Raw genomic sequence first — 19,413 nt, forward strand, 5'->3', positions numbered from 1 at the left:
AGTTCCTGCTTCATTCTGACTCTGAAGCAATTGCATTGTTACTGCTGTTAATGCAGTTTGAGCCCTTGCCTGAATACATCTTTTAAATAAAGCCTCTCAATGCCACCTAAATTCTGTGTACACAACCAGACACAGGATATATCTTAACCTCTTCAGTGGACTTCAGTTGCCACTCAAGTGATAACCTCCTGCGTATCTGCAAGGCTTAACACACACACCAGATACAATTCACTGGAGATACTTGCACGTCCCTCACGCACTCAAGGCAAAAGCAATGGCAGTACCCTGCAATGTTCAACGTAACAAATGCGTAAAAATGAATGTGTTGAAAAGAACTTTACCATAAAGACAAACACAGCAGTGGGAGCATGTAGCATAGCTTACATCAACACACATTTCAGCTCTATAATTACATCTACTGACATAAGATGAGAGATTTTAAACAGTGATGCCAAATAGAAAGCAGTGTGAGATAGGCAGAACAAAAAGAAGATATACATAAGTTACAGGAAGTTAAATAGTCTGTTAGATACAAATTTTGAACCGACGGACTCTATCTGCTTTTCTGTAATTAATAACAGAAAATTCTGCCTCTGGCACTTCACTTACAATCAAAAATACAAATTCACTGAAGTTCATTGCACCTGCATAGAGCTGAAAAGCATTTTCAGCAGTTCTTATTTTAGGAAGATGTATAATGCAGTACCTGGAACATCAGCAATCCTGTTCTGCAAAAATATACATTAAATCTCTTTGAAAAAATCAACCCAACATCTCATCGTCCTGAACTCACTTCAAAAAACTAAAAATATCCCAGTTATTTTGCAGAAATAGTGCTAAAAATACTATTTTCAGCAAATAAGGCTGTGGCTAAGTCCTCTGACATGGAACACAACCACAGATGACACTGAAGAAGCCAGAAGCAGCACGTGTTCATCAGAGCCTCAGCTCTGAAGCCATGTAAGCTGATCCACTGATTCTTCCTTCTTCCACCTGTCAAGCTCAAGCATCTCAATCTGCTTCTCCTGGTAGAGTATCAGTCTGAAAGCCACACACTGAGATAGGAAGAGAGCAATGTCTGTGCTGGGTTACACTAGGGTCTTTCTCTGAACTGCATCCAGTTCCCATCTACATCTTTTGGAGATGAGGGAACTGAACCGGCACAGTCTTCAAAACACAGGGCAGCCAGAGATTCATGCAGAGTCAGAGGTCCCAACTGCCTCCTTTACTCCTCCCTCAGTGCTGCCCCACATTTGATTCACTTCTGTCTTCTGAACGCTTAGCAAACAATCTTATAGGACTGATAGTCTCTCCTGCTTTCTGTTTCTCGCCTTCTGACCAGTTATTTCATGATGTGGCAGCTTAGAAAGCCTCTTGGAAATCCAACTTGTGCTTATCACACAACGCATACAAGCCTCCCTACACTTCTTCATCCAGGTACCGCAATCACTTCAAGACAAACGACTCCTAAAACTATAATCTGAACAAAGCTACACTAACATTCTTAGTGGGGACGTTGAATCTTTCAATGGCAAGAATAATTAATTTAGCTCAATCCTCAGGATAAAGCATGTGTTAACCCCTGTAGCTTTTTTGAACCTTGATCTTCTTCCACATAGTCCAGAAGAAAGTCTGGATCCTGCATGTAAGCAGCACCAACACCCTTACCCTTGCTTGCAGCATCAGAACATTTCATCTCAAATCCTTTTACAAGGGAACTGTGTTTCTGACTGTCTTGCAGCATGCATGGTCTCATGTGTTTTACACTGACTGCAGACATTCAGCAACAGTATGTTACAGTTCCACTTGCTCACGCCATACTGAGATAGCCTGAGCAAGCTTTGTACCATTAAACCAATCAGTCCAAATATCCCAGTCTCTGCTTCTGCCCATGCTGAGTTGAACAAGTCTCTCTTAGGAGGTTCAGAAAAGGTTGTCCAACACCTTAGTTTTCTGAATCTTTTGCCAACTTTAGTTTCAGCTACAATACTGCTCTGAAAGCTGTTCTTGCAGTTTCCTCATCCTAATCAGGAGTGGGAATTGGTAAAATTCCTATTAACTGGTAAAATTACTGCAAACAAGACTGCTTTCCTTCTGAACCCCAAAGGTGCAAAGCACTCCTATAAGATTCAAGATTTCTGTGTACCAAGTTGTTGAAGTTCTCAGCACACCAATTTTTAACACTTAGCCATTGGCAGTCAGACCTCTAGCCAATAGGCTATCCCCACCTGTGGCCATAAAGGGATGCTTAGGTAACAGCAAGAGCAGAGTAAGTATATGTGACACTTTCCCATAATACTCTTCTACCTTTCAAGTATTTCCAGCTCAAGAGAGTTTCTGAGCTATATATCTGTATTAACTAGCCATCAATGGGTTTCTGGTCCATGTACTAGTGCAGCCTTTCACTCATTGATGCAGACTTCAACATTGCTTGGCAACAAGCTCCACACATCTACTCATGGTTTGAGGAATCACCTCTTTCTCATTGCTTTGAACTTGGATCCCACTAGTTTCATTTAATATATCCTGGTTCTTTTATCAGAGGACAGAACAAATAGTCGATGACTACCGACCTTCCCTATGCAGACTTCTGTCACACCCTCCTTAAGCTATCCATTTTCAAGGTGACAGGTTAAAATCTACTTAGTTGTTCCTGGCAGAGGAGCCATTATGAGCCTTTTAAATTAGGGTATCTCTGTGTTATTATGAAATACGACAGCACTAACAGCAGTAACAACAGTAATTTTCTTCCATTGCCAAATGAAGAGTGAAAATAAGATCACTTATGGCCTTGTGGTGCTATAGAATTTGGATACTAAAACAGATCATTAAAATGAAGAACTAATTGTGAACACTGTAATTAAGAGAGATCACTCTTCACCCTGCTTATCAAAGTCCTGGCAGAGATTACTTTTTAACCCATCATAAAAATGATTTACAAATAATATTTCATGAATTATCTGGAAGAAATTAGAATTAAAGAAACAAACACCCACATGTACATGATAAAGGAGTCATGCCTTTTTAAGACTGTGGGGATAAAAGCACTACGTTTGCACTAAAAAGCTGAGGCATATCACATTTAAAGGCAGCATCCCTACCTGTAAGCGCCTGAAATGCAGCGGGTAGGTAAGAGTGGACCTTTAAACAAGATCTCTGAAGGATCTCAACAAGCTTGTGAAGCTTGATGTTTTATATTAGGAACGCTGGGCCAAATTCACAGCAAATCTCAAACTGAAACCTTGTGGTTGGCTTCTGCCCCAGATAAGTTGGACCATGAAATGAATCACAAAACAAATACTGACCGTTGGACCTTGTTGCGGAAGATGGTCAGCATGAGAGTATTCCATTTGCAGGTGGTTTGTTCGTCTTTGTTTGATCATTTTACTTGTATCTCACTCTCATTCTGCTCACAGCCATACCTGCAAGAGGAGGATGGGGTTTCTTGGCATACACTGAAGAGCTAGGAAACCAGTTCATGAGGTTTGCTCCAATCTAGGGAGAAGAAGCCTTAGTTTGCCCTCCAGCAAGAGCTCAGCAGTCTGGGCAGGATACAGAGGTGAATGTCCCTGGCTCTTTTAACCACAGCTGTGACTCTTCGTGACAGTCCCGGGGAGAGACCATAGTCTGTCCGGACACAGAGAACGGATTTCTCATGCCCTTCCAAAGACAGCTTGAATACACTGGTAGGTCAATCTGAAATTATCAGCCTCTGGGATTATTTAATTCCTAGCCTGGAACGCCTTTTTTTCTTTTTTTTTTTTGTTAGGTATTTTTTCTATTTTAAGATGCTTGTTCAGTTTGTTAGTTATAAACCACCACTCCCTGCTCTTTTTTTGTTAGTTATAAACCACCATTACCCTGCTCTTAATACCTAGCATGCAGAAAGCTTTTACATACCTTGAAACGTATCCAGTCAGTATCTGCTCTAGCACCCGGATAGCGCTTCCCTGAATATTTCAACTACTTGGTAATTCAATTTTAAGAAGTGTAGTTTGTTAAGTTTCCCATATAAATGTATGTGCGTGTGTATATATTTATAACCCATATAACCTTTTCCTACTAGAAAAAGGACTTGCAAAGAACATGAAGAGGAGAAAGCCACTCACGGTTTCACCATTGTAATTTACATTGAGTCCTACTGCAAATCCTTCCTTTTCTGTCCCAGCAGCATTTCTAGACAGAAGCTGATACCAAACCTGTGCCTGTAGCAAACTCTCTGCCGAAGAGCCTTCCAAATAAAACAATTGCAGTTAACATATATAACATGTCAGCCTTTAAAAGCACATTGTATTGAATCTGTCCATGACTTTGAACTCAGTTATCTTACAGTCCTCTTATTTCCTTCCAGCTCACCACAGATACTGTGAGGTAACTCAGGCAGTCTGTCCATGTCTTCCCTATGAAAGCGGTTCAAAGTTGAGAGCGAATGCAGTTACCCAAAGTTCAGTGGCACTGGTACGGTTGGAATCTAGTTCAGAAGTTTTAGTCTTACCTTTATGCTGTTGCTAAACCATTCAGGGGTGCTTTGCTTGCTTTACTTACAGTTTTCATTCCACACTTTCCATTTTGGACAAACAGTAGCCCCAAAGGTTTCGCTTTTGCTTGTTGTGATGCAAAGTTTTCTTGAAACAATTGGGGAAAGTAAAATGTATCCCTCTTAGATTATCTTCTGAAGTTTCTTTTAAGCATTCAAAACAGACCTTAAGAAAATTTAGTGAAGCTTGTTGCTAAATAAACTTTCACAGTCTCTTCCCATCTGCGTTGTCTTTCTTAAAGACTCTGGACTATGGCTTCAGCTAATACAAATTAACCCAGGTTACCTTTAGGGTAGCTGCTCAGGAAAGCTTTGGAAGTACTTGGTAAGGATTATTTGGCGCACTATTAAACTAAAGAAGACCTTCAGAAAATATACGTGTTCATTCTTAGGTATCTGAAAAACACTTAAAATTACTTTGAGAGTTTCTCTTGGCCCCTTTATCTATTTGAGAGGACTCTGTTGAGTAACATTGCAGAAATCAAAGCCAGAAAATCTAAATATTTAGTTAGATTAGGCTTTGGTTACCTGCATGCCAACACCTGTGGAATTTATGAAAATCTAAATATGCCCCTCCATTTATGCATACCATGTTGGCAAGCATTTATTAGTTGGATGCCACAGTGCACTACACAGACAGCATAAGTCCATGAGGATGAGGATGTAGTGCATGAATTAAGCAGCTGCCTGTTGGTAAACTCCAGCACTGCACGGTCGGTACTGAATGCTGTCACTCATGGAATGACATGGAGTGTTTTACTGCAGGGTCGGTGGTTTTGGGGGAATGCGGCATCAACTTGGTGAAGATAAACTCAAAAGAGGCAAAATAGAGGTAGTAATGCTGACCTCCAGTAAAAGCTTTCAGGCTTTCCAGGTGTGAGAAGCATGGTAAGCCAGAGGTTTGTTGTTACAGGTGTTACACCCAGGGCTCCTTCCGATTCCTTAAAAAGGTCTCCAAGCCAAGACTGGTGCAGTCTGGCATCCTTTAAGCAGTACATTTGAGAGAGAAACCTGTTCAGCTCAGTGAACTTACTTTTCCTCTTCTTAAGTGCAGGTGAATTAAGCAAACATGAAATTTTTCACACTGACAACCTAAGTGACTGCAATCCTCTGCTCCAGATCTCTAATCCCCAGAGAACTTCTCTTTCCTGGAATACAGACTGTTGTGTCTGCTGAATCAGAGAGCAGCACTGCAAATACAATTGCTCCTCACAATACCTGCACATTTGTGCTCATGAGGTCTCCACGGGGAAGGGCAATGGCATTAAGACATGGATCAAAGAGCCGCTTACCCATTCATTTTGGCTTATAAATGTTCTCACTTCCCCTGGGATCAGTACATTTGCAACAAGATGTGAAAATTTAGTTCAGAATATTACAGCAACAAACCCTCCCTAAGTTACCCAGCCATTTAAAGCTAGTGCCCCCTCTTCACTCGACCCCAATCTCTTCTACTTATAAAAGCCTGGAAGACACACCTCATAGCAAGCCTCAGACTAAACAAACTCACTCTGCATAAGAGAAAGAAGGTATGTTTTCCATTTTTGTGACTGCTAGCTTACATGCCAGCTCTTATCTGAGAGGCTGGCTCCTGGTGCATCATGAGATAGGAGAATCAAGACCCAACAGAAAAAGCTCACACACATGCCTGCTGAATTGCACCCACCACAATATAAAAGCAAGCCCCTTGCCTGCTAACACAGAACGTGTTTTATTTAATGAGTTGTGAACTGTGTGAAGACCAGGAGGTCTCTCATGAGATTGAAGCTGTTTCCCAGTCCCAGCTGTTTTATGCGGCTCAGTATCAGACTGGTTGGGCTGGGTGACATCTTAACTTCCTGCCTCCCTCCCACCTCCCTGTACAGATCACATGAACGACAGCACAAATGTTTTCTCCATGTTACATCTTTATTCATTTTCCCAAGACAAACAACAGAGAATTGCTGTGATCAGACTAACGTGGTACTTTCCAAACTGTGGTTCCCTGGCAGTTTAAAACTCTGTATAAATGACTAGAAGAGATAACTACACAAACAAGAGCAGTATGATCTCTGTGTGCAATAAAACATGCTTCTGTATTTTCATGACTGACTGTAAAGGGCACGGCCAGTATTAAAGTTGTCTGGTATTTATTACAAGAGCCTGATTAGTATTTTTTTCTTCTCAGCTGATTACTTCACCATATTCTTCAATTTTGTGCCAAAACTTTCTGTGTAAGATGCAAGACCTTAAAATTGACAGAAAACTCTGGCTAAAGCTGCTCTGTCATTTCCAACAGCAACAGCAGGAAAAGTGTTTTGTGAATGTTAACTTCTGGCAAAAAATTTCTTAGGAAAGCTTTAATATTTCTATGTTTTAACAAGTACTTCCTGGATTTTAAGTCAAAGTAGTAACTACTGTTTGCTGCCCTCCATGGTGCTATGGATGGCCCAGCTGGCCCAAGAACCTCTCTACACAGCAGCTCCTTTAGAGAGTATAGAAATACTTTATACCTGTAATAGCTGCTCTTGGCCAGCATCAAAAGAAAGAACAGGGGAAAGTCATCCCCATACTCCTGCCGACCTCTCCCCTTAATCCTAATGTAGCGTGGGGAACCGCACTGTCTGAGTCAAGAGCACAAGGGCAGCAAGAACCAGAAAAAAGAGAAGGGCAAGGGACAGAAGAGTAAGGGGTAAGAGGCAAAACAAACCTAGCCAATGGGTGGAGGAGGAAAACTGGGTTTTCCAGGGATGGCAACTTGGAAAAACATGTATTTGCTCGTCAAGAACATTTGTACGTCAAGAATATTTGTATTAAGGTAAGAACCTGAAGCATGAATGTTGCAATGAGCTAAAGGAGGAATACAGAACAAGGGAAAAGGATATTGAGCTGGGTTGGAACCTGTAAATGCCACCCTCTGTGTCCACTGGATCTCAGGTCTGGTCAGGAATGCTCACTTGTAGGCATGGCTCGCTCTGCCCCAGCTGTCAGAAAAGCTAACTTTTCCATCCCTGACAGTAGACCGTGCCACAGAGGAATGAGATGAACTGTTGGCTGTTGTGATTAATCATGGCACTAATACATGGAGGAATCTACTTCAGTGGATTTAGATGTTCCCACTGCCCTGAGCACCCACAACAGAGCACTTGATAACCGAACCGCTGTCTTTAGTTTTCGCTTTGTATTTTGCAAAGTGATGCAATCACATACAAGAGAGCAGAGGGCTGTTTAAATCCATTCTCTACTTAGGGAACAGAGATTTAAAGGCAGCTGTGCCCCTTCCTGGAAAGCATAAGAGGTGGAGGACTAGCGTACAAACCTGATGTCACAATTGCCTCAAACGTTGCCTGTGGACAGGGGGATTGCACCAGCAGAGCTCAGAGACCATGTCCATCCACCTGAATTTCTGCTAGTGGCACTGCTGTGCTAGAAAACTTGCCCTGACTTCCATCCCCAGGAAGGAGTGTCTTTTCCTTGTACACAGGATGACAAGAGAGATGGAATCCCTCTTCTTTTCATGTCTTTTAATATGCACATGAAATATACATCAAGTATCAAGTATACCTTTCAGAGTACAACTTTTTGGGGAATAAGATTTCTTTTAAAAGAAATGCAACAGAAGTCCCACTAAGGCTGAATATACAGATAATTAGAAGAAATAAATATGAAATAATGAAATTTTACCGAAGTGGAGATTTTAAAATCAAGTCCATGAGAAAGAAGCATTCCTCTATAGTATAAAATGGCACTGTCTTGCCTGCAGGCATTACCACAAGCAAAGAAGATTCACAGTACCAGAAAGAGAGGCAAAACCACCAACAAATCTACATGCTGTGTCTATGGGATGGTACAAACCTAATCCTTAGTTCAAAGCAGAGTTGCCCAGTATTTGAACATAAGTCTATCAGAGGGAGAGGGGTTGCTGTGCTGTCCCAGAGAGTTGTTAGAAGCAGGAATCTGGAAATGCAGTAAGAATGGTGTTTACCTACACAGTTACTATTAATTTCAGTTAATTCTCTAATTGTCTATGGTTCCCTCCACATTTGGTTGTAAGTGCTGATGTGTTCTTCCTCCCTGACTTCAGTCAGAGGCACAACTGGAAGCTGTCTTCCATGAAGGCATCATAAACAGACCTAAAACTGCGCACTCAACGGCACCTCCTGCAAAAGATTTAGATAGCAGAGTATCCCTGTGTCCCCTGCCCTCTCCCAGGCACAGCTTAACAAATACCTCCAAAGAATACTCCAGCGCTGTATTCACAGATTCTTTAGACAGCACCAAAATAGTCCCAAATCAAGGAAGGCTGAGACTCCCCTTTTGCCCTTTCCTATTATTTTGTCTCATGCAAACTGTGAACACTTCTTAGAAGATAATCATGTCCTAGACAAAAATTACAGCAGAAGTACCCAAATATTGAGCATGAAGATTGTGGACGATTAGTATTTCAGGATAAGGTATTTCCTAATAAGTATCTCCTTGGGTGGTAGTACACTGTGCCCCCATTTGGCCAGTCAGTGGATGAGGGACAAAATTTCTCTTGCTGATCACTTTACACTTTAGGAAGTCAACACATACACTACTTACACACTGCTTACTCAAACACATGTGGAGATAGCTGGAAACACACATGGGTTCAGGCATTAAATCCATTACCCTTGCTAACAAAGGAATGAAGAAAACTACATTTTACTCGCCCATCTCAGAGAAGCAGTAAAGAGTCTCTATTAAGTCATTAAGCACAAGCTTAGAGGGCTGGGTACGTTGAGCAACCACACTACGTTATTTACCTGCTTCGGTGTCTCCTTGGGGTGAACGACAATAACAGCAGTCCATGAAGACAACATAGTTGAGCACATTGCAGAACAGCCCTACAATCCCGACAAGGAGGACGAACAGTGCTTTCTCAGTCTTCTGAGGACTGATAAACCTCTTGATTGCCTCAACGAAGATGCTAAACATCAGAGCACTGGCAAAAACTGAGTTACCAAAAGCTCCCAGCACATCCGCCCGGCTGAAGCCATAAGTGTTAGCTTTATGCCATTGGATGCGACTGACCCTAACACCAAACAAACCGATGATCATGGAGATCAAGTGAGAGAGAACAGCAAAGGCATCTGAAGCTAAGGAAAGAGAGTTGCCAGCGTAGGCTACTGAGGTCTCAACAATAAAAAGCACAAGGCTCATCACACACATGAGGATGAGCCTGCTGCTCCTGCCCGAGTAGCGGCCCATTTCTGCTGCTCTCTTCCCCTTGGCTCTGAGCTCCTGCACGAGGAGCACCTCACTGCCTGCGTTTCTGCCCTTCACCTGTCAGCGCTGCTCACATGCAGGAACCACTCTTATAGGAAGCTGTAAAGCAATAAATCAGTTTAAAGGGCAGTTTAGCAAGATCTGTCATGTTAAGGCAGCCTGAACACTTAAGTCCTGTAGGGGTTCCACCCTCAGGAGGCTTTTTTTTTTTTTCCTATAAACCAAAGGAGACTACTAAGAGCACTGGCACTTGCTACTCAGTGGCACTGTCCTATAACACTGAGTAAGGCCTAGACAGGAGAGCATAAGACAGTGGCTCAGAATTTTAAGCAGTTAGAGAAGGCGTTTCTTTTGCTAAAACTCTCTTCCGATGCCTGTTTCAACTATTTCTATTGCCTGTAACTTTAGTACTGAGAAAATACTACTACAAGCCTATGGAGGACAGTATTTGAAATCCAAGTTGGGTGGACATTACTTTTAAGAACACAGTAAAAATATGGACTGTCTGTGAAGGCTGTGGAACATGTTGTCCGTAGAGCAAGTTTCAAAGCCAACTGTATCGATCTTCCAGTTTGGCAACCTAGAGTTCTCACCTGCTTGTACTTTTAGCATGTTTCCCATGGAAACGGATCGAAGTTGGAGACCATTTTCTAGATACACAGTCAGTAGACACAGAGCTGAGCCTCAACAATAAACCCAAAGCACATCGTTTATTCCCTATTTAGAAAACCCTGCCTATCTGAAAAACCCAAAGTAATCCTCATAGCTTTGCAAGAAAGTCAGATTTGGGCAAAGCAGAACCAGAAGTTAAGGGGGAAATGAGAGATGCAGAAGCCCTAGCTTGGACTCGGTGCCTTTTCTGGAACAGTAAGGACATGAAGCTGTAAACTGGTTTTTGTCACTCACTGTAGTACCTGTTGAACTCCTAAGGGTACACATAGTTTTACGCACACTCAGAAACTTGGTGAAGGAAATCTAGCTGCTAATAGCACATCAGGCTATGTGGATGATGACAAGGTTACCTTCCTTGAAAAGTTTATGATCCAGCAGTCTGTTTGAAATCCTCATCCATGTATGTATATATACACAGTTACTTACAAGATAAAAAGGAAGGAAATTACATGCAGTCCAGCCTGAGAGAGATAACATGATAACACTGATAACCTGAGCTGACCAACTGTCCTTGTTGGCCTCAGCCTTCCCAAGGTGAATTAACTTCAGGTTAAAAACTCAAACACCCACCCCCAGTTTTCATATAATTTTTTGCTCACAGGGTTTCAACAGCCAAAATGTTTACGTTTAAAGTCCAGTTTGCTAGAAGCCTTGTCTGCCAATACATGTAATCTTTAACATTTGGTCATTTGTCTACCTACACATTGCACTCTTGAGAGTGCCATCCCTCCCCCCAGTTTAAGAACACCACTAGCCCTGGGATAGTGAATTAGAAGAACTAATTGCCACACTAAAACTGGTACTTGCTCTTCTTTGTCTTCATATCGCACCTGTGTTACTACTTCTACTCCACCTATTTCTATGGTGTTTTCCTCCTTATACTAATGATCGGCTACTTCATTATTTTATTATCTGAACTCCTGAGCATGAAAAGTGAGAATTTTATTTTCAATGGGAACAGACCTAGGTGAAAATTCAGATCTCTCAGGTCACAAGATTTCAATTACCAAAACAAGAGCTTGAGCTAAATAAAGCATTCCCTTTGCAGCATAGCCAAAATGCTCAAGTAGACTCTGTCAATAAAGAACAGCACCACATCAAGGCAGCTCCCCTGCATCCCACCTTACTATGCAATTTAATCCAAATTTATCAGTATATAAGAACTAAGAAACAGTAAGAGATTTGCAGTTCTGTTATAAACACAAAGTAGTATCATTTAACCAACTGTAGCGTATTATTCAGATTCATATACTTACTTTCTAACAGACACAATCTACTAGGAGTATGAAAGTTTCCACACCAGTAAAATTAACAGTATGGACTTTTCTACAATGCTTTACAGGTAGCTCATATTGTACTTCTGGTGGAGTGATCCTTGACATGGACCTGTCTCTCCCAGGCAGGCATTGGCATCTCTGTGGAAGATCAAGAGGTTTACAGGGGAGTCACCCACATTCCAGACACTTCAAAAGCCCTAATATGATCAGGAGGAAACATGCTGGGCAAACAGGGAAAAAGAAAGGGAGGTAGTGGTGGAAGGGCTGGTCTTCTGTGAAATTTCTGGCTTCAAACAAACCCACTTGTAGGTGGAAAGCAACGCATTTCTACAAACAGTATCGTCAACATGTTTACTCATGAATTTGATCCAGTCAACTAGTTGAAGGTTGGCTGTTCAAACTGATAAGGCTGCAACAGTGTTAGACACTGCATTTTGTTTCGTCTTTTTTCTGAGCTTCCACATATCACTTGTAAAATACCAGTATTGTGGAGTGCATCAGTGGGAGCCTATAGTGCTCATCTACTGTTAATAATCTGGTTTGCCTTGTCTTGGCACATTCCTGTCTCTAATTCCCAAGGACACTTCCTCTACCTCCTTCAAAGGACAATCCCTCTGAAGACAAGTCTTACCCATCATTCGAGGCTGGGAAAACATCACTCTGGTATTATTACTTATGTTCTTTCTCAGAGTATCACTTCTGTCAGTGTTAGAGACAGCATACAAAAAAGTCTTAGGGTCACTCTTCTATGTCTCTGAGAAAAATTATCTTAATTCTTTCACATTTTTTCTGTATGATCACAAGGTGCATGATCCTAAATTTGAACCAATGGCCTGTCCAGTTTAACATTCAAAGTTTTGACCAAGTGGGCTGACCATAAGAACCTGGGCAAAAGCAAATGTTTTGCATGGTTCTGAAAAGCAGAGAATTGTGAAGACCTGGGAACAGCACTGTACGCGTAAGACTTTCAGACTACTGATGCTACATAAAAATAAGGGTTTGGAGACAGGCAGCCATGTAGTATTGTCCCAGGAAGAGTATGGGGAGGATCTTACTGGGCCAGCTTTTTAATTGCCAAGTTTTCACTCAACTCTTTTGAGGGGAAAGCGATTTACATAAACAGCCTTCAAACCTAGAGGAGGTAAAAAAAGTAACAAACTAAGCATATCATCCAAAATGTATTTTGTGCCAGGTCTATCTCTTTTTTGCTAAAGTCAATCCTAGGCTCAGAGTAGATGTAATTTTCTCTTAAAAACAGTTTCATAACCATGCAACCTCTAGCCTTCTCTGCTAAAGCAACACATAGTAAGTGCAGGAAAAGCAAAAGGGTTTTATGAAACATGCTCTAAATTTAACTACAGCGCCTAAAATCTTTAGCAATGAAAATACCTCTCTTCAGACTGCCTTTGCATTACTTACTGCAGTATCACTGTGAGACAGCTATAAATGCCAGTTTATAAGATAAGAGAAACAGGGATTTGGCAAAGGATCTGCAAGAAACAGCACTCACCTGCATCTTGCTAACAATGTGGCATTTAATCTAAGGTAGCTTTTCAAACTTGTTTTACAACAGGGTGAAAATACTCCTTTTAATACCTGGCTCCTGAGGGAGTTTTCATAAAGGGCAGCATTCACCATGCCTAGTTAGCAGCAAGTCTGTATTGAAAATTGAAAAGTTTGAAGACAGAATTAAAAGCAGATGTTGTATCCATAAAGTTGATGTTGGCCACTAAACTGTAGACTGCTTACGATACTCTCTCCAATCTTTCAGGTATTTTCTCAATGTACAACAAAATACATGCACAAAAACGGAAAGAGAAGTCATGAGCAAAGCATACCTATCATGAGCAAAGGATAACCCACTGAGCAACAGAAAAAACAACCAGAGCATCTTACAGCTCACAATACATGTTTATTATTAGAGATGTTTACAGAAAAGTCTGTGAATTACTGCTAGCCTAAGACTGACAACTGTCGGGGAGGGACACAGGGTGTTCTGGTTTATGGCTTTGTTTTTTGAATTGTTTAAAAAGTCGCCAAACTGATTAAGTTCGGGGGCTATTTCAGTATTCTTTAAAAAAGGTGGATTCACAGATAAAGGAGAAGGTGCCTTCACTAGTAATTTAGTAACTACGACCAAACAGGGTGTAAAACTTGGCAGGGTTTTTGCCGCAGACACATCTTGCCCCACTCTGTAGTTCACGGATTGGCTGGAAAGGTATGCAGAGGCTTTTTGCTCCCATGGAGGGGGCACCAGGCTCAAGATCTTGATCCCTGAAATAAAAAGATACTCGTAAATACTCTGATTAAAAACTAAAGGTGCAATAAATGTATTATACATAAAATCTCAAAAGCACCTTCGTCTGAAAGTTTTAGAACTAAAGGAATAAATATATTGAATTATGCAGGACAGCAAGAGTCAAGGGTGAGCAGTGTACATCAGTGTCATACCCAGAGGCATCTTACATTCCCATTTTATATTCACAACATTTAGTTTGATCTTGGTTGATACTCCCCTTTTCAGTCATATATTACCTGGCAGTCGTCTTCTTGATCCAATCCTCACACTCAATTTCTCCACAAAAAGGGATTTGTACAATCTGAAGCAGGGAGGAGAAGCGGAAAGACACAAAACCCAACAGTTATACATCTGAAAAGTCATTCTCGTCTCTGGAAGATTCCTAAACATTAAGATCTCGTATACACGCATAAGTGGGAAAAGTTGCAGTTGCTACAAATAATTTTTAATAGCTCTTTCTCATCATAGAAATAGATAAGCACAGTCATCCCTCCATAGTGCAGCATGGAAAAACTTAAACACACTCCAAGCAGCATTTAAAGCAAGTCAGAGTGTTGATTTCTTTTTTTTTCTTTTAACCAAATGTATCTCCCTTCTGTGGAAAAATACTGCGTTTTTCAGGAAAAGTTTGATACTTTCAAACTGCAGAATAAATACTTGCTTCCATATTGTGCGACAGTGCTTTCCTAATGAAATTTCCATTTTGACTCCCTGACTAAGATTTTTCATATCTTCTGAACAAGACAAGGACATATGTATTTTAACAGAATCCCCAGTAGCACATTTGTCTTGGGGGCAGAGGGAAGTGGTGTGTAATATCCTGCCGTTTCCTTCAGTTAGCTTAACTGAAGAAATATAAGAAAGTTGAAACAATTTCATATATTCTTCTCAGTACGACTCTTAGCTACTGTAGCGAATCTCTTTTCCTAAGTTTTGCATTCCATTTTACTGTTGATTTGGAGTTGTGGGTTTTTTTTTTATTTTTAATGGACTTTCACAGTGAGAACTCTGTTTGTTACTAAAAAGTGGATTTACTGTTAAAAAGACACCCCCTACCTATATTTGACCACTCCTTTAATGTTATCTAAAGGCAACAAAGGCCACTAAATTCAATCTTCACAGTCATTTTAATTCAATCCAAACTGTGATTGAGGTTTCCTCTTCTGTGGCGAAAACCAAACTTACGCTCTCAAAATTCTCTGTCTTGAACCAGAACACACCTTTATTAGACTTCACTGGCAACCAAAAAAGGGAACTATTACCACTCTACTATACTGTTCTTGCATTAAGCCTTTGTTAGTTAAGTGAAACTTTGTTTAAATACCTGTGCAATTATTCTTAAGAGTTTCAGCTCAACTTAGAAGAACACAGAAGCAGTCTACATTCTGGAAGAGCTAATAGCCTATGCTGCAATTATGGTAAAGGGGAAAACAGTGACAGGAATTAAGCAGGAGTACTTTGGCTTTATAAATTCCCTCTTAAACAGTAGACGGTGCTAACAGGATAATTTCAAGATACTACAGAACGTATATGCTGTAAAACTTTGTCCATACAACACATATAGGTAGACAGTGAAACAGTCATAAAATTACGTACGTCACTTTTCTCAGCTCAGATATACTGATTGTAATAAACTCATATAACCAAAGTACCAAAATGGTGCAAGTATCCAACTTGGAATGTAAAAATATTTGTTCATGTTTTCAAGTTTAACTACATTATAAACTAGATTATATTAGAGTTCTAAACATGATAAACATTTTAATACTCTCAGCCCTCTCTGGAATCTAGCCATACACAGCAGTTAGTGTTGGATGTTGAAGACCAAGCATTTTGCTCTCTCCATAGGCAGGAGGTATCATGTGAAACCGCTGCAGTAGGAGTAGAAGAAAGAAGATTCTACACTATTTCATCAAAGTTAAAGGAAATAATTTATGTGCAATAAATACAGATCAGCTTCACATTCCATTCCCACTCTTGAAATGAGCTTGACTCTTAATTTCAGTTTATTATTACATTAAAATTTACTGCATCTCTTATAAATTTATGAGCTTATCTTCAATTGTTTCTTTGCCTTAAAGACAATCAATCATAGTTTCAGAGTGCTTGTTTAATTCATAAGTGAAAGATACGTGCTAGCACATCTTGAAATCACAGTACATAAGAGCTGTAGTACTAGTTGAACTTCTATATAGAGCATGATTATGTGTTAAGCAAAGACTAAAGATTTGGGTTTTTTAAATCTACCATCAGAATCAGACACTTTAGAAACACTTGCACTAAGGAAATAACTTTTGCAGTCAGCAGGAAAGCAGGAAGTGCCCAAAGCAGTTTGGAAAGAGAATATTTCACATTTGCGTTTAGCTTTGTAGCAGAAAGCAAGGTGCTACTATTGTAGCACCTATGCACAGAATGTCTGAGATCTCTATATCCAGAACTTCATAAGCATGCTAAAACAGTCCCTCCTCTGAAGTTCATAATTATTCATTTAAATCTTGTTATAAATTGAAGCGCAATAGAAATGCAAGAATTGGAGTGTGATGGAAGGTTAAGCCTAACCAAGAGTAACTTAAAACTATTTTTGCAGTTAACAAAAGTACTTTTGCATTTTCCAACAGAAATTATTAATTTTTCAGAGTGGATCTAATTAGATCTAACACAAATAAACCCTGATCTCTCTTTATAAAACACGCAGCCTTAATGACTGATCCTGGGGATCTTACTACTTGAACACATTAATCTCAAAACATGAAAAAATTCACAAGCTGAGGCTTGTGACAGAATTTCAGGGTTAAGAACTGCTGTTAGTGGATCTCTGAAAAAGAAGCAGAAGATCAATTCTCTACCGGCTTTCTTGAACAGTAAGGTTCAATCATCCACATTATGCAGTATTCTTACTATCAACCCAAGGAGGTTTCTGACTCGGCAGTAATTCTCAGTGAACCCAATGGCTTCTACTTCGGTCATAAAGGTAAAACTTCTTTGACGTAAATTGCATGTACTTTAAACTCTTACCTGGACCTATTATGAGATTTGACAAGTGTTTTTCATTGCTTGCATTAGAATAATGTCAGGAAGTTTATCTTAATCTGAATACAGTATTTGCATTAATCTCTCTGAAAAGCACCTTCTAATAAAAAATGCAACTTATCAAACTGCAGCCATTGTAGGTCACTTCAAGATACCCTGCCACCTCCAGCACAGGACTATATTTTGAATGGTGGTGGAAACACCACATTTAGTAAATACAGTACTTCAGCAAAAGAAAACAGCAACATATCCTACAAATGTTGGGAAAACTGTTTTTGTGCAGCTTCATCTGCTTGTGAAGGGAGAGTTCCATGAAAAACACAACAGCATTTATATGCAAGTTTTGAAATTTCTAGCCCCTGATCATTTGTAACGAACAGAACACATGTGAACACATTTACAAGACAGAATGAAGTAAATTTTCTTACCTTTCCTGAATCAAGCTCTTTTTGAAAGTCCTCAATAGTATCGGCCACCACCATATGACTTTTTAGGTCCTCAGAAGCTCTAAGAAAAGGAAAGAAAAAAAATAGGTCAGGGCAGATTTACACATGTAACCTCAGTAGCCAAACTAACAAAGTTCTCAGTCAGTGAAAACAAAAAGTTGTAAGAGAAGCTATCCATTCATTCAAATTTTCCTAATCAGTTTATGTCTTTCTACTGCTTCTGCCTTCAAAGAGACAAAATTTTGATTAATTGCTTATGGAATGTTCTCCAAGTTGCTCCACATTTTACCATGTTAATTCACACTGTTGGGCATATCAGCTCAACACTGACCAACTGCAGACAGAAACAGATGAGTACAGAAGATAATTAACAAAGAAAAATCTACATCTCAGTATCAAAATGCTTTTTAATTAGGTAAAAATACTCTGCTTGTAAGCAGCTTTGATCACCACAGAAGAAAGGAGGAAAACTCCTCTGCCATAGTGCTGGATCACTACCCTGTTCTTTCTCAGTGTTTCTACGAGCAACAATTTACAGTGACAGACAGCGAAAGGATTTTGGCATACACAATAAGTGCAAATAACATTTCCAAAAGTATCTGATTGCTTATAAGGAAACAATCCTATGAAATCCAGATTTAAGTACACTTCTGAACTTCAGCTACTGCAGTTTCTTGGACAACTTTCTATCTTTCAAAATTCCTTACCAAAAGCATCTTTGTGGAATGAATCCTGTGCATTATTAATCCATGAACTATTTATGGTGTGCTTATTAATACTTCACATGAATACACGGAAGTATTTTGTAAAAACAGTTCACAACCTTAAACGTTCTATTTGATAAGCACAATAGAAAGCTTCTAACACTGTGTGCGAACAAGTTTCAGAGACAGAAAAATTAGTATCACAAACAGGAAGATGGACCTAATCCGTCTTTCTTCACAGATGAACCAACAATGTGAGAAATTCTTCCAACAGGTAAAGTGCAGCTGTGATTAGCACAGCCATTTATTGTACCTTTCTGTTTACCTGTTAAAAAGGTTAACATGGATGTCCTCCAAGATCTGCTTCAGTCTGTCTTCTGCTTCATGTTCAGAAAGGGTCAGCTTCTGTCCTGTGTCTCTTCTAACAGCTACAAACTGTTGACTCTTCATGTCTCGTGGTCCCACTTCAACCCTGACTGGAACGCCCTTCATTTAAAAAAAAAAAAAAATGATTAAAGTAATGACAAACACTTATAATTCTCAGGAGATGACGTTTTCTTTCTCTCTTTTCTTAACCCTAATGCCCAGCCTTGATATGGAATCACTTTATACATTTAAGTTTCTTTGAAATAAATTAACATATATTCCACTGCTTTTACGTATTTCTGTCTTTCCCATACACACATTCTTTACTTGTGCATTGTACCTTGCTCCACTTGCTTGGAGACTACACCTGTGACAACATGCAAGTAATACTAACACAGTTAAATCAGAACTGAAACTACACTACGACAATTATCCCAGATAGTGCAAGTTAGACTTTTGAAGTCTGAATGATTAAGACTTCCACAGTAATTTTAATATTCATAGAAACACAGAATAGTTAGGGTTGCAAAGGACCTTAAGATCATCTAGTTCCAACCCCCCTGCCATGGGTAGGAACACCTCTGTCCAACCTGGCCTTGAAAACACCACCAGGGATGGAGCATTCACAACTTTCCTGGGCAACCCATTCCAGTGCCTCACCACCCTAACAGTAAAGAATTTCTTCCTTATATCCAGTCTTCCTTATATCCAATTTGAACTTCCCCTGTTTATTCTTGTTCTTCCAATAATACCTTTTAATTCTGTTTTCACAGAACATTTTCAACTCTATTAACAGAAAATAACAGAAGTTCGTTAAATACATCCCTAACATCAACATTAATTGCACTGAATA

General features: G+C 39.9%; 1 protein-coding gene across 6 annotated transcripts in view; it reads right to left on the reverse strand.

The window, feature by feature from the left end:
• Nucleotides 1-13,607: 13,607 nt before the first annotated feature.
• The window catches only part of EPRS1 (glutamyl-prolyl-tRNA synthetase 1), a 39,180-nt gene continuing 33,374 nt past the window's right edge, over nucleotides 13,608-19,413 (reverse strand). For all 6 annotated transcript variants that reach the window (XM_057398754.1, XM_057398752.1, XM_057398749.1 and 3 more), the window contains 4 exons: nucleotides 18,520-18,680; nucleotides 17,473-17,551; nucleotides 14,251-14,315; nucleotides 13,608-13,989 (listed from right to left, as the gene is read on the reverse strand). In XM_057398754.1, the coding sequence (XP_057254737.1) occupies nucleotides 13,839-13,989; nucleotides 14,251-14,315; nucleotides 17,473-17,551; nucleotides 18,520-18,680 (456 nt within the window). In that variant the 3' untranslated portion in view covers nucleotides 13,608-13,838. The remainder of the gene's footprint in view (nucleotides 13,990-14,250; nucleotides 14,316-17,472; nucleotides 17,552-18,519; nucleotides 18,681-19,413) is intronic.

The sequence above is a fragment of the Pezoporus wallicus genome, unplaced genomic scaffold (genome assembly GCF_028554395.1).
Source record: "Pezoporus wallicus isolate ANWC-B61680 ecotype Strahan unplaced genomic scaffold, APGP_CSIRO_Pwel_v1 contig_5231, whole genome shotgun sequence".
In the NCBI taxonomy this organism is placed as follows: domain Eukaryota; kingdom Metazoa; phylum Chordata; class Aves; order Psittaciformes; family Psittacidae; genus Pezoporus; species Pezoporus wallicus.